General features: G+C 46.9%; 1 protein-coding gene across 1 annotated transcript in view; it reads left to right on the top strand.

Moving 5' to 3' along the window:
• Window positions 1-13,404, top strand: part of LOC139227814 (SAM pointed domain-containing Ets transcription factor) — a 92,995-nt gene that overhangs the window by 20,127 nt on the left and 59,464 nt on the right. Inside the window, exon 2 of the mRNA XM_070858879.1 lies at window positions 1,268-1,738. Within this exon, the coding sequence (XP_070714980.1) occupies window positions 1,291-1,738 (448 nt within the window). The 5' untranslated portion in view covers window positions 1,268-1,290. The remainder of the gene's footprint in view (window positions 1-1,267; window positions 1,739-13,404) is intronic.

Genomic DNA, 13,404 nt, shown 5'->3' with positions numbered 1-13,404 from the left:
TCACACTTTACTTTGAGCTCACAGTGTTCAGTCTGACGCTTTCTCTATACACAACAGGGTGGACAACCAGTACTTCTGCTGCTTATTGCTACCCAATGATCTCTGCTTGAAAATGCACGTCTGTAGATATCAGGTGGAAACGGGGTCAGGCTTGGCTGTGGTGCCTGTCACAGTTGAATAGCTCGCAGAACCTCACTGTCAAGGCTTACACAAGAAGAAAGGCTGCTTCAGCGATTCCGCAGCAGGAGTCATGCTCCTCAGGAGGGGAGGGAGAGAAGGCCTGGGTAAAATTCGCAGGCCCTAATTTTCCGTGGGTTCTCCAAATCTTCTGCTGTAACTTTGGCGGGAGATTGGCGGAACCCCAGAGCAACAGGGTAAATGGTGGAAAATGATGTGACAGTGGACGATGGCTCTGCGGAGCCTCAGGATCACGGTGTGTAAAGTATTGAACTACTGACTGAGCTGTTTCGGTTATATTGGCTGTGGGCGAGGGATTAATGATATTATCTTAATTAGGAGCACTGCAACTCTTCAAACAGCGCCTTAAGACTTGGTGGTGTATTGGTAGTGTAGTGATTCGAATCTGTCAATTAAAATATGCAATTTGTACACACAAATCCCTGCCAGGGACAGGCTGGCTCCACAGCCCCACCCCACCTGCAGCCTGCACCTATCCCCCAGGCGGCAACACAGGTAGCCACACATTCCCGTTGATCAGTACAGCAGGTCCTGATGGAGTGCGCGATTTGGGGTGTGTGGAGTGACTATATAAAAACAAAATTTCAAAACCATCTTTAAAACTGGGACGTATTAAGCTTAAGAATGATCACACGTCAATGTCTGATTCTTGTTCATCTTCGTGCCGTCCACAATTAAATCCTCTCCACTCGGCAAATGGCAAAAGAAAGCAATGGTCCCTTTTAATTAAAAGTCATGAAAAGAAAGTCAGATGTTGTCTGTTTAAGCACCGGCTTTTCTTTGCACAAGAAAGAGACTGCAGTTTGGATCCTGTATTTGGACTAACGGCCGCACTTAACGTGATCACCCATTAATACAAGCTGACCCATGAGTAAAACATTCATTAAAGCCCATTCAGAGAGTCACTGGGATATTTAAGTGACCGACTGACCCGGTAATCCCCCCGTTTCTAGCTTACAGCCTCCCAATGGGTTCAATGAACAGTGTTGCTGTGATGCAGTCAATATTCATCAGTCTACAGAGGTGTTATTATGCTATTAAACATTTGTCTCTTCTGCTTTTGCTGTAGATCTGAAGAGTTTGCTTGAGGTGATGGGCAGTGGTGGTCGGCGACTGACCATGCTGCAACAGAACAGAACTGCCTTCGAGGACGCGATACTGACCAACCTGGAGAAACCCGGCCACCCAAAGGGCCTGGAGTGGACGGTGGTGGAAGCGTCCAGTATCCCCTCAGCCCCTGAACGGACACTGCCTGTCTACTTGTCCTATTTCGACATGTTGCTCACTGAAGACTGCGCCTGGCTATCGAAAGGGCTGGCGGAGCGTCCAGAGATTGAGCACGGCTTGAAGGCTGAACAACACAAAGAGCCCGACCAATGCCCCATAGTGGACAGTCAGGAGCTGTGTGTGTCCACGGAGCTGGACTATCAGAACAGTGTCCACCTGGAAGAAAGATCCCTGGAACAGGTTCAGACCATGGTGGTTGGGGAAGTCCTCAAGGAGATAGAAACAGCCTGTAAACTACTGAACATTGCAGCAGGTAAATGATAATGTAACTCAAATGATTGGGTTTAAAGCCATTATTTTGACCGTTCACGGAAGTTTTCGCTGAGTCTCCCAGCACTAAACTAGGCTCATTCTGCCGCCACTAATAGTGTTCAATCTCACAACTGTTAAATATTCATTAATTCCTTATATTAATATCTTTGAACACATTTTCACTAATGAATGCTCTTGACACACATTATTTACATGTAATAGTTACAGTGTGACTGACTATTCTAGACTGGTGTGATAGCAAGCAGCTGTAACCAGGTGAACTAGATAATCTGATACCGTGCGGGATCATTGTTGATAAGACACTGCCCAGAGCAATGATACAGATTGATACATTGTGTGGCGTGGCATAGCTGAGTGATCGAGATTAATGTGCTATGATCCAATAACATAGTTTGCTCTAGATTAATATGGCACAATGTCACATGACAGATTGTTCTAGAGCAAGCAACATTGTACAATGGGACAACGTTCACTTGCTCTGAATTAGTGTGACACACTGCATTACTACATTAATTGAAATGCAAAGAGAATATCTATAAGTTATGTCGTGGACTATGCCACACGTGTCACCGCATCTCTCCCAGGTGAATCAGTGTGAGGCATCGATTTGCAGTGTGTTATGCCTTATGGTATCTTGTCGATCTTAAAACAGTGGGATACATTGAGCACTCTCACTTTAACATTGAACAATACACTGAAGTGCTCAAGTGTCTCAAACAACAAATCCAAAGCACTTCCAGTGAAGAAATAACTGTTTCAACTGCGAGTAAATATGAATCTAACTTGAGCACTTAAGAAGTTAAAATTAGTTCACAACCTCAACATAAGAACATAAGAAATAGGAGCAGGATTAGGCCATTCGCCCCTCGAGCCTGCTCTGTCATTCAATAAGATCATGGCTGATCTGATCAGCTCCACTTCCCCGCCCGCTCCCCATAACCCTTTATTTCCTTATCGCTCAAAAATCTGTCTATCTCTGCCTTAAATATATTCAAAGACCCAGCCTCCACAGCTCTCTGGGGCAGAGAATTCCACAGATTTGCGACCCTCTGTGCAAAGAAATTTCTCCTCATCTCAGTTTTAACTGGGTGGCCCCTTATTCTGAGACAATGTCCCCTAGTTTTAGTTCCCCCTATGAGTGGAAATATCCTCTCTGCATCTTCAGAATAAAGGGAGGACAGGATGCTGGGCATGGTGAAAAGAGAGGGAAATGGAGAGGCTGGAGCCAAAGGCTTGGTGGAAGTGCGCAAGGGTTTGATGGTGTTCTGAGAGCAGGGAAAGTGGTGCCAAGACAGAGGGGACTGGATAGAGAATACCAGAGGGCAGGAGTTAGCAGTGGAGGAAAGTGCAGCGGAGGGAGTGAGGGTTGAGGAGAAGTCCAGTGTTAGAGAAGTGAAGAGTGTGCGAACCCAGTAAAATCCAATTTGTAATAAAATAAAGAGCAAGTAAAATAAACCTTTCAGGAATGCTCCTTCCTTTTTTTAGTTATTTCCTTCCTCCGTCCCATTTTATGTCCTTGCTGTACTCTGGGTTGAGACGGAACAGTCACGACCAGCTCCCAGGGTTTGGAGCCTGTAATTGGTTAGTAAGAACTATGACTATCATGGAATCTTACAGCACAGAAGGAGGCCATTCGGCCCCTCTTTGAAAGAGCTATCCAGTTAGTCCCACTCCCCTGCTCTTTCCCCAGAGCCCTGCAATTTTTTCCTTTTCAAGAATATATCCAATTCTCTTTTGAAAGTTACTACTGAATCTGCTTCTGCCACCCATTCCAGCAGTGTATTCCTGATCATGACAACTCAATGCATAAAATAAATTCTTCTCATCTCTCCTGTGGTTCTTTTGCCAATTATCTTGAGCCTGTGTCCTCTGGTTACTGACCCTATTAAGCGGACCGACTATTTTGTGCAACCCAGCACTTATCATTTTAAAAGATCCACTGATTTCAGGCAAAGTGAGGTGTTCAATCAGCCATCCGCACTGTTAACAACTACGGGAGGCCGTTGGAAAATGGGGAGTTTGAGAAGCTTCATTCTGACGGTTTCACTGTCCACTGTGTATAGCGGGCAAATTACCTTAGCACAAACATGGCCGCTATATGCGGTGGGGACTGTACTAGCTCAGACCCGTGACAAATAGTAGACATATTTCACTGCAATCACTCGCCAACTCTCATGGGAGTCTGACATTTTCATTTTGTTTGCATTGGAACGAATAAGTTCAGAGATTACAGACAGCTGGAACTGCTTTATTCTTTGAGAACAGAGTTTTAGAACTAATGACATGAAGCATAGAGAAAAGGATGTATTTGAGACTTGTGCCTGCCTCCTATTGTAAGTGAAGTAGATTGCACTGTACGTGGCAGAGAAACCACATCATAGAATCTTACAGCACAGAAGGAGGCCATTCGGCCTGTGCTTGTGCCGGCTCTTTGAAAGAACTATCCAAATAATCCCACTCCTCTACTCTTTCCCCATTTTCTCCCCTTAAAGTATTTATCCAATTCCCTTTTGAAATTTACTTTTGAATCTGCTTCCACCACACTCTAGTTTATCAGATGGGCCGTTTCCTTTAGGATTCCCCATTATCACGTTATTTGTGTCTATTTAATGTGTAGAGCATGTGGACTCAGTAGTATTATCAGAATATCTGACAAACTCAGTCAGTTTGATCTCTGAGCAAGACTCAGTGTTGACTCAGTAGAGTCTCTGCATTTCAGGGCTAAAGACTGGATTTTAGGGCGTTTATGTTGGTGGCAGGGCAGGAAAGTTAGCGGCTGGGAATAGTTTGCGCTTTAGTATTTAAGTTTGGGCATCTGGACCCTGCGTCAGGGGGCGCAGCACTAAGGGAGGTGTTGTACACCTCTCGTGGTGCAAGGACGGGAAACACCCGAGCTAAAGAGCCGGGCCGGGAGCGCTCCAAGAAACGTCGGGGGGGGGACCTAAAAAACCCCCACAAAAACATTCCCAAAACATTGCCCATGCCACCACAACACAAATCGTTGAAAAAATTACAAGATAAAACAATCACACTTACCTTAGGAGTCCATTACTCACCTCTTCACCCTGATTTGCCAGGCGGTCATTGCAGGGTGTATTTCTGGGTGGACGGGTCAGGCAGGAGTTCAAACTCGCGCCGGTGTCGCAGGCAAGGGCATTGTACACCGGGCGCAGCTCTTCTGGGCGGTGCTGCTCCACGCCGCCACAAAACGGGTCCGGAGGATCGCTGCGGAGCGCTAAAGCCCTCGCCGCCGCCATTGCCGCCGCTCCAGGACAAAATCCGGAGCTCAGGACACCGGAAAATCCAACCCATCTGTAAATCTATAATGTGTATAATAACCTTGACTTCAATAACCAAGAGCTCCAGGGCCTGAAGCTGATAAAAAGTGTAGGCTTACCCCAATTGTTATTTCTATCTTTTTATTAAATTTTGACAAATTTACTGTTCCTCAATTCAGTTTTCTGTACCCAGGCTGGGTAGTGCACAAAGAAGAATATAAAGCGCCACACATCCTTATAGAATAAATCTCCCTCCACTCTGCCTTGGATTCAACCTCAGAGGAGCACCTCTCATTGTACCATGTGACAATTCCATTTCCCCAAAAAGCAGCCTTCTTTCTGCTCTCTCCGAGTGGGACTCACAATCCTCTGCCTTATCACCCCCACATTAAGCAACATTTCGAACACAATCCATTTCAATCCCTGTAGTTTTTAAACTCTGATTTTGCTCTTTGGCTCTCCTCTCACGTGGTCGAGACAGGTGGTATCAGTCCGCCTGCACCTCACTCGAGCAGATAACCTTCACACACACACGAGCCTGAACAGCGAGTGCTGACGGGATATTCATGCACGTGGTGCATCACAGCCAAATTTGTCCTCGCCTGTCTTCCGCACATTCACACTTTCCAGCAAGGGCCACTGGGTAGCGATCTACAAATCTACAACTATGAAAATACTTTAACAATGACACGAAACAGGATCTTTTTTTAGATGCAGCTAAACTTATTTCTACACCTTTGAAAGTTTGTCACAGTGGAGAGCAGCTGTCAAAGTATATGATATAGGAACTTAGGAGCAGGAGGAGGCTATTCAGCCCCTCGAGCCTGCTCCGTCATTCAATTCAATCATGACTGATCTGTATCTTAACTCCATTTCCCCGAACTGGTTCCATATCCTCGCTGCAGAGATATGTACGTGCAAAGTCACAGATGAGTTGCACCTGAAGACAGATGGAAAGCAGTGTTCCAACTTCCTTCCGAGGTTTAGCAATTCAGCCCAGCCCTTAATAAATGTCAATCTATTTATGCATTAGCAGGCGAGAGGAAGTGAGTTTATGAAGCAATAATTTCTAGGTGTGGATTAAAGATCATTCTGCTCAACAGGGTATGGCTGATATCCTGAGTGTAGCCTCTGTAAAGAGCCTCTAGAAATGATTATCAACATTTCCCCAGAGGTTGGAGAGGGGGCAAGTAGAGTAACAGGGCATTCAAAGAATCAAATTAAATATTATTAAGCAAATAAGTGGGAGCGATAGTCTGATAGCTGTTGGTGTGTGGAATGCAGCTTCCTTATACCAACAGTCAGTACGTTTCACAGTCATTCATTGTATGTGGAGCACATTGAGCTGTTTCTGAGAGAAGTGATAAGGTGATAAATAAATACAAGTCTGTCTTTCTTTCCTCGAGTTTGAATTCCTAGGTTAGCCTGGTGACCAATGTCTGCTATTGTCAGTCCCTTGCAAAGTCGCTACAACAACAACTTGTATTTATATAGCACCTTTAACATGGTGAAACATCCCAAGACACTTTACAGGAGTATTATAAGACAAAAGATTTGATACTGAGCCACATAAGGAGAAATTCGGGCAGGTGACCAAAAGCTTGATCAAAGAGGTAGGTTTTAAGGAGGGTCTTAAAGGAGCAGGGAGCGGTGGAGAGGGTTCGGTAGGGAATTCCAGAGCTTAGGGTCGGTACACACTTGACTTAAAGAGCTCCATGTTAGCGAGAGGTAAGCAGAGTACAACGGAGGCATGGCCCTCATAGATATACCTCTCGGATGGACAGTAGGTAAGTGAGGCACTCACAGATTTTATAACCCATGGAAATTGTTATCACAAAAATCACTAAGATATGTACAGATGAGACAGGCCCTTCAACTATTCCCCCTCCATTCCCATCCATCACAGCAACCAACTACCTCTTGACTGATTGTAGAGATTCTGTCTCCACTGCTCAACCTGGAAGACCTTGGCAGTATTGATTACTGTTTTTGTGGACAAGTGCTTCTTGATAACGATCCTGAACTTACCTTTGTGCCTATGTCCCCCTTGCCCTATAGTTCAAGGTTAACTCATAATATTTAACTTCTTCTATTCCACTTAGTATCTAATATATCCCCATAAGGTCTCCTTTCAAAGAAAGAAAGAACTTGCGTTTATAAAGCACTTTGCATGACCTCGGGGCGTCCCAAAGTGCTTTACAGCCAATGGAGTCATCATCGTAGGCAGTCCCTCGGAATCGAGGAAGACTTGCTTCCACTCTAAGGGGAAGTGCAAAGAGACCTGGGTGTCATGGTACATCAGTCATTGAAGGTTGGCATGCAGGTGCAGCAGGCGGTTAAGAAAGCAAATGGCATGTTGGCCTTCATAGCAAGGGGATTTGAGTACAGGGGCAGGGAGGTGTTGCTACAGTTGTACAGGGCATTGGTGAGGCCACACCTGGAGTATTGTGTACAGTTTTGGTCTCCTAACCTGAGGAAGGACATTCTTGCTATTGAGGGAGTGCAGCGAAGGTTCACCAGACTGATTCCCGGGATGGCGGGACTGACCTATCAAGAAAGACTGGATCAACTGGGCTTGTATTCACTGGAGTTCAGAAGAATGAGAGGGGACCTCATAGAAACATATAAAATTCTGACGGGGTTAGACAGGTTAGATGCAGGAAGAATGTTCCCAATGTTGGGGAAGTCCAGAACCAGGGGTCACAGTCTAAGGATAAGGGGTAAGCCATTTAGGACCGAGATGCGGAGGAACTTCTTCACCCAGAGAGTGGTGAACCTGTGGAATTCTCTACCACAGAAAGTTGTTGAGGCCAATTCACTAAATATATTCAAAAAGGAGTTAGATGAGGTCCTTACTGCTAGGGGGATCAAGGGGTATGGCGAGAAAGCAGGAATGGGGTACTGAAGTTGAATGTTCAGCCATGAACTCATTGAATGGCGGTGCAGGCTAGAAGGGCCGAATGGCCTACTCCTGCACCTATTTTCTATGTTTCTATGTTTCTAACGATGGGTCCTTAGGTGACTGAACAGTCCAATACGAGAACCACAGTCCCTGTTACAGGTGGGACAGACAGACAGTCATTGCGGGAAAGAGAGGGTGGGACAGGTTTGCCGCACGCTCTTTCTGCTGCCTGCGCTTATTTTCTGCATGCTCTTGGCAATGATCCTCGAGGTGCTCAGCGCCCTTCCGGATGCACTTCCTCCACTTATTTGGCCAGGGACTCCCAGGTGTTGGTAGGTCACTACATTTGAGGTGTAGTTACTGTAGTAATGTAGGAAATGCGGCATCCAGTTTGCGCTCATCGAGCTCCCACAAAGAGCAATGTGATAATGACCAGATAATCTTTTTTTTGATGTTGGTTGAGGGATAAAGATTGGTCAGGATAAGGCTGAAGAGTCCATTTTTTTCTAACCTTTCCTCAAACTAGCCCTCTGACTCTGGGGAAACTCGGCCCTCTGACCCTGGGGAAACCCGGCCCTCTGATTCTAGGGATCAACCTCATTACCCATTGCTGCATAGATCCCGGGCTTGGTTGGGCCTTGATGACCAGAAATGAACACAGTATTCAAAATGTGACCCAATTTCAGGGATAGACAGCTGCAACACAACAGCCTCAGGCTCCTGCTCATGTTGACAATATAGTGCAGCATTCTCTTTACTTGGTTGATTTCTGCCCAGCAATGGCTGGACATGGTTAATGTTGAGCCTAAATATCATTCCAGATCTTTCAGGACGAAGACTCATTGAGTGGCAATATGGAAGGTGGAGCCTAATTGGTTGGTGATTCAAGGGGCTGCTTTAGGTCTCTGGTGGATTTAGGCTGTCACAAGCTCTTCATTTATTCCATTAGATATAAACTATGCTAGCACTAAGCCATGAGATAGTTGTACGCATATTTACAAAATAAAGGTGAGCCCAGCTGAATTTGCCCTTTTATCTAACGCAGCCTTGTCCCTGAACACCAGGAGATGTTTGAGACTGATCCAAATTCTCAATTTAAGTTCTGTAACCTCCTTACCTCCATATTATCATTGTTCCAGGTATTTAATGACTTGCAACACATACCGAACACAAACCCGCTTACATTTCTCTAAGGAACATATGCAAATCATTTTATTAAGAAGAAGTAAGCTAATTCTCTCAGCTTCTCTATATAATTTATCAATTTAGATTCCAGATTCATCATTGTCCCTAATTTCTGAGGCACCTAATAACTCAGCGGTCTTTTATAGATAGGCTGCCACAATGTAGAAATGTAGTCTTACCAATCAATAACAAAGCATCTGACTACTGATTTTCAGGAAGGCCTAAAAAATATTGCTAACAGCCTTTGTTAATTGGCCATTTTCAGTGGATAGCCGATTGTGTTCTGAACACAGATGAGACTGCACACAGGGAGGTTAAAGTAACAGTGACCTCAGTCTTTATTAAGACACTCCAGAGTGAGGAACAGGCCTTAGGGGCCGGCTTATATACAGTGCTCCCAAGGGATGCTGGGATCCCTTGGGACTTCAGGGGATAAGCTCCCTGGTGGCGGAACATGGGAGTGCATGCTTTAGAGATACACAACATCACTCCCCTCCCCCAAAGTCAAAGTGAAAACAATTTACAAGGTGAGGCGGTCGGGAGCCTTTCTTTCCCTGGTGGACCGCCTCGGTACAAATGTCTGTTCTGGTGTGTTGGCTGTGCCCTCGCTGGACTGGCGTGTTGTTGGCCCTGCAGGGCTGCTAGGTGAGCCTTGCTGGGCTGTTGGGCATGATGGGTTCAATTTCATGGTCCGGGGTGGTGTCGTTGATCCTTTGGGTGTGTGTTGTGGACTCAAAAAGGGGGTGTCTGCTGTGGGTTCTTCAGGGCAGTCTATGAACCGCAGCCTCGTTTGGTCCAGGTGCTTTCTGCAAATTTGTCCATTGTCTAGTTTGACTACCCTACTCCCTTCTTTAGCTATCACCGTGCCTGCGATCCACTTGGGACCATGTCCATAGTTTAGCACATACACAGGGTCATTCAGATCAATTTCCCGTGACACAGTGGCGCGACCATCATTTACATTTTGTTGCTGCCGCCTGCTCTCTACCTGATCATGCAGGTTGGGGTGGACCAGCGAGAGTCTGGTTTTAAGTGTCCTTTTCATGAGTAGCTCAGCTGGGGGCACCCCTGTGAACGAGTGGGGTCTCGTGCGGTAGCTGAGCAGTACTCGGGACAGGCAGGTTTGAAGTGAGCCTTCTGTGACTCGTTTCAGGCTCTGTTTGCTGGTTTGTACTGCCCGCTCTGCCAGCCCATTGGAGGCTGGTTTAAACGGGGCCGAGTTGATATGTTTGATTCCATTGCAGGTCCTGAATTCTTTAAATTCGGCATTGGTGAAACATGGTCCATTGTCACTGACCAGTATGTCAGGCAGGCCGTGGGTGGCAAACATGGCCCTCAGGCTTTCAATGGTGGTGGTGGCAGTGCATCCCGACATTATTTCACATTCAATCCATTTTGAAAAAGCATCCACCACCACCAGGAACACTTTACCGAGAAACGGGCCCGCATAGTCGACATGGCTCCTCGACCATGGTCTGGAGGGCCAGGACCACAAACTTAGTGGTGCCTCTCTGGGCGCGTTGCTCAACTGAGCACACACGCTGCATTGCCATATACAGGATTCTAATTCAGAGTCGATACCGGGCCACCACACGTGGGATCTGGCTATCGCTTTCATCATTACTATACCCGGGTGTGTGCTGTGGCGATCCGAGATGAACATCTCCCTGCCCTTTTTGGGTAGAACGACGCGGTTACCCCACAACAGGCAGGGTGCCTGAATGGACAGCTCATCCTTTCGCCGCTGGAACGGCTTGATTCACTCTTGCATTTCAATGGGGATGCTGGCCCAGCTCCCATGCAGTACACAGTTTTTTACTCGGGACAGCAGAGGATCTTGGCTGGTCCAAGTCCTAATCTAGCGGGCCGTGACAGGTGATTTATCATTTTCAAACGCTTCCATGACCATCAACAAGTCTGCGGGCTGCGCCACCATCAACAAGTTTGCAGGCTGCGCCATTTCCACCCCCGTGGTGGGCAATGGTAGCCGACTGAGACCATCCGCACAGTTCTCAGTGCCTGGCCTGTGGCGGATGGTATAGTTATACGCTGAAAGCGCGAGTGCCCACTTTTGTATGCGGGCTGAGGCATTAGTATTTATCCCCTTTTCAGCGAACGGGGATATGAGGGGCTCGTGATCGGTTTCCAGCTAAAATTTGAGTCCAAACAGGTACTGATGCATTTTCTTTACCCCAAACACACACGCTAATGACTCTTTCTCAATCATGCTGTAGGCCCTCTCGGCATTAGACAAGCTCCTGGAGACATAGGCGACAGGTTGCAACTTCCCCGCAACGTTAGCTTGTTGTAATATACACCTAGCACAAGTCTTTTACACGGGTTATACAATACAAGCAGCTTGTTGGAGAATAAAATGTTTCTGACTTTCTCAAAAGCAATTACTTGGTTTTTTCCCCATACCCAGTTCTCACCTTTATGCAATAACACATGTAGGGGCTCTAAGAGGGTGCATAACCCCGGTAGGAAGTTACCAAATTAGTTGAGGAGTCCCAGGAACGACCGCAGCTCCATGACGTTCTGTGGCTTGGGCGCGTTCCTGATAGCCTCTGTCTTGGCGTCTGTGGGCTGAATGCCGTCCGCCACGATCTTTCTCCCCAAAAACTCAATTTCTGTTGCCATGAAGGCGCATTTCGACCTCTTCAGCTGTAGCCCTAAGTGATCCAGTCGCTGGAGGACCTCCTCCAGGTTTTGTAGGTGCTCGACGATTTCCAGACCTGTGACCAATATGTCATCCTGAAAAACCACCGTGCGTGGTACCGACTTGAGTAGGCTCTCCATGTTTCTCTGGAAGATCGCTGCAGCCGACCGAATTCCAAACGGGCATCTGTTGTAGATGAACAGTCCCTTGTGCGTGTTGATGCAGGTGAGGCCCTTCGAAGACTCCTCCAGCTCCTGCGTCATGTATGCCGAAGTCAGGTCGAGCTTGGTGAATGTCTTGCCTTCTGCCAGTTCGAAAATAGGTCATCTTCCTTAGGTAGCGGGTATTGATCCTGTGGCGAGAAACGATTAATAGTTACTTGATAATCGCCGCAAATCCTGACCGCGCCATCACTTTTGAGTACTGGAACAATTGGGCTGGCCCACTCGCTGAATTCCACTGGGGAGATGATGCACTCGCGTTGTAGCCTGTCCAGCTCGATTTCCACTCTCTCCCTCATGATTTGGGGTACCGCTCACGCCTTGTGGTGAATGGGTGAATGGGTCGTGCCTTTGGGATCAAATGGATCCGCACCTTCGCCCTGGAAAAGTTTCCAATGCCTGGCTCAAAAAGGGTAGGAAATTTGTTAAGAACCTGGCTGCATGAGGCCTCATCGACATGTGATAGCGCTCGGATGTCATCCAGTTCCAGCGGATTTTGCCCAGCCAGCTCCTTCCAAATAGTGTGGGGCCATTGCCCGGGACAATCCAGAGTGACAGTATGTGCACCGTGCCCTCGTAGGTGACCTTGACCATGGTGCTGTCCAGGACAGTGATAAGCTCTTTGGTGTACATTCTCAGTTTCATGTGGATGGGGATCAGGGCTGGTCTGAGTGCCTTGTTGCATCACAGTCTCTCAAACATCCTTTTACTTACGATGGATTGGCTAGCGCCAGTGTCCAGTTCCATGGCTACGGGTAAGACATTCAATTTTACGTTTAGCATTATGGTGGACATTTCATCGAAATGTGTGCACCCCGTGTACTTCAGCATCTGCCTCTTCTCTCTGAGGCTTGAAATTGTTTTGATCCACCATGGACCGATCTTCCTCTGCCACGTTTGGTTAGCAGGTTTTGCAGAGCTTGCAGAGCTTGCAGGTTTTGCAGTATGTTGGAGGTGCCCCATTGTTCCACAGCTCTTGCAAACATACCCTTTGAAGCGGCATGAATAGGCTGAATGGAAGCCTCCACAACGCCAACAAGGTGTGAATTGCCTTGCATTCATCCTTTGTTGCGTACTCTGAGTCATCTGGGTCACATGAGGCCTGCTGGCAGTTGCAGACTCGTGGGTTCTACCCTGTACATTTCTGCTCACAAACACAATTCCAGTTAATTTATGAACATTGCGAGCACTTGTGTGCTGAGAGATTTGTTTGGTGTTATCACTGGTGGACATAAACGCCTGTGCTATCGCAATGGCCTTACTGAGGGTCGGTGTCTCTACAGTCAAAAGTTTTCATAGGATGGTCTCATGGCCAATGCCCAGTACAAAAAAGTCTCTGAGCATTTGCTCCAGGTAGCCATCAAACTCACATTGTCCTGCAAGTCGCCTTAGCTCGGCGAC

This window comes from Pristiophorus japonicus, chromosome 17 (genome assembly GCF_044704955.1).
Source record: "Pristiophorus japonicus isolate sPriJap1 chromosome 17, sPriJap1.hap1, whole genome shotgun sequence".
Taxonomy (NCBI): domain Eukaryota; kingdom Metazoa; phylum Chordata; class Chondrichthyes; family Pristiophoridae; genus Pristiophorus; species Pristiophorus japonicus.
The sequence above is the reverse complement of the archived record's forward strand: the minus strand, read 5'-3'. Positions and strand labels throughout refer to the sequence as shown.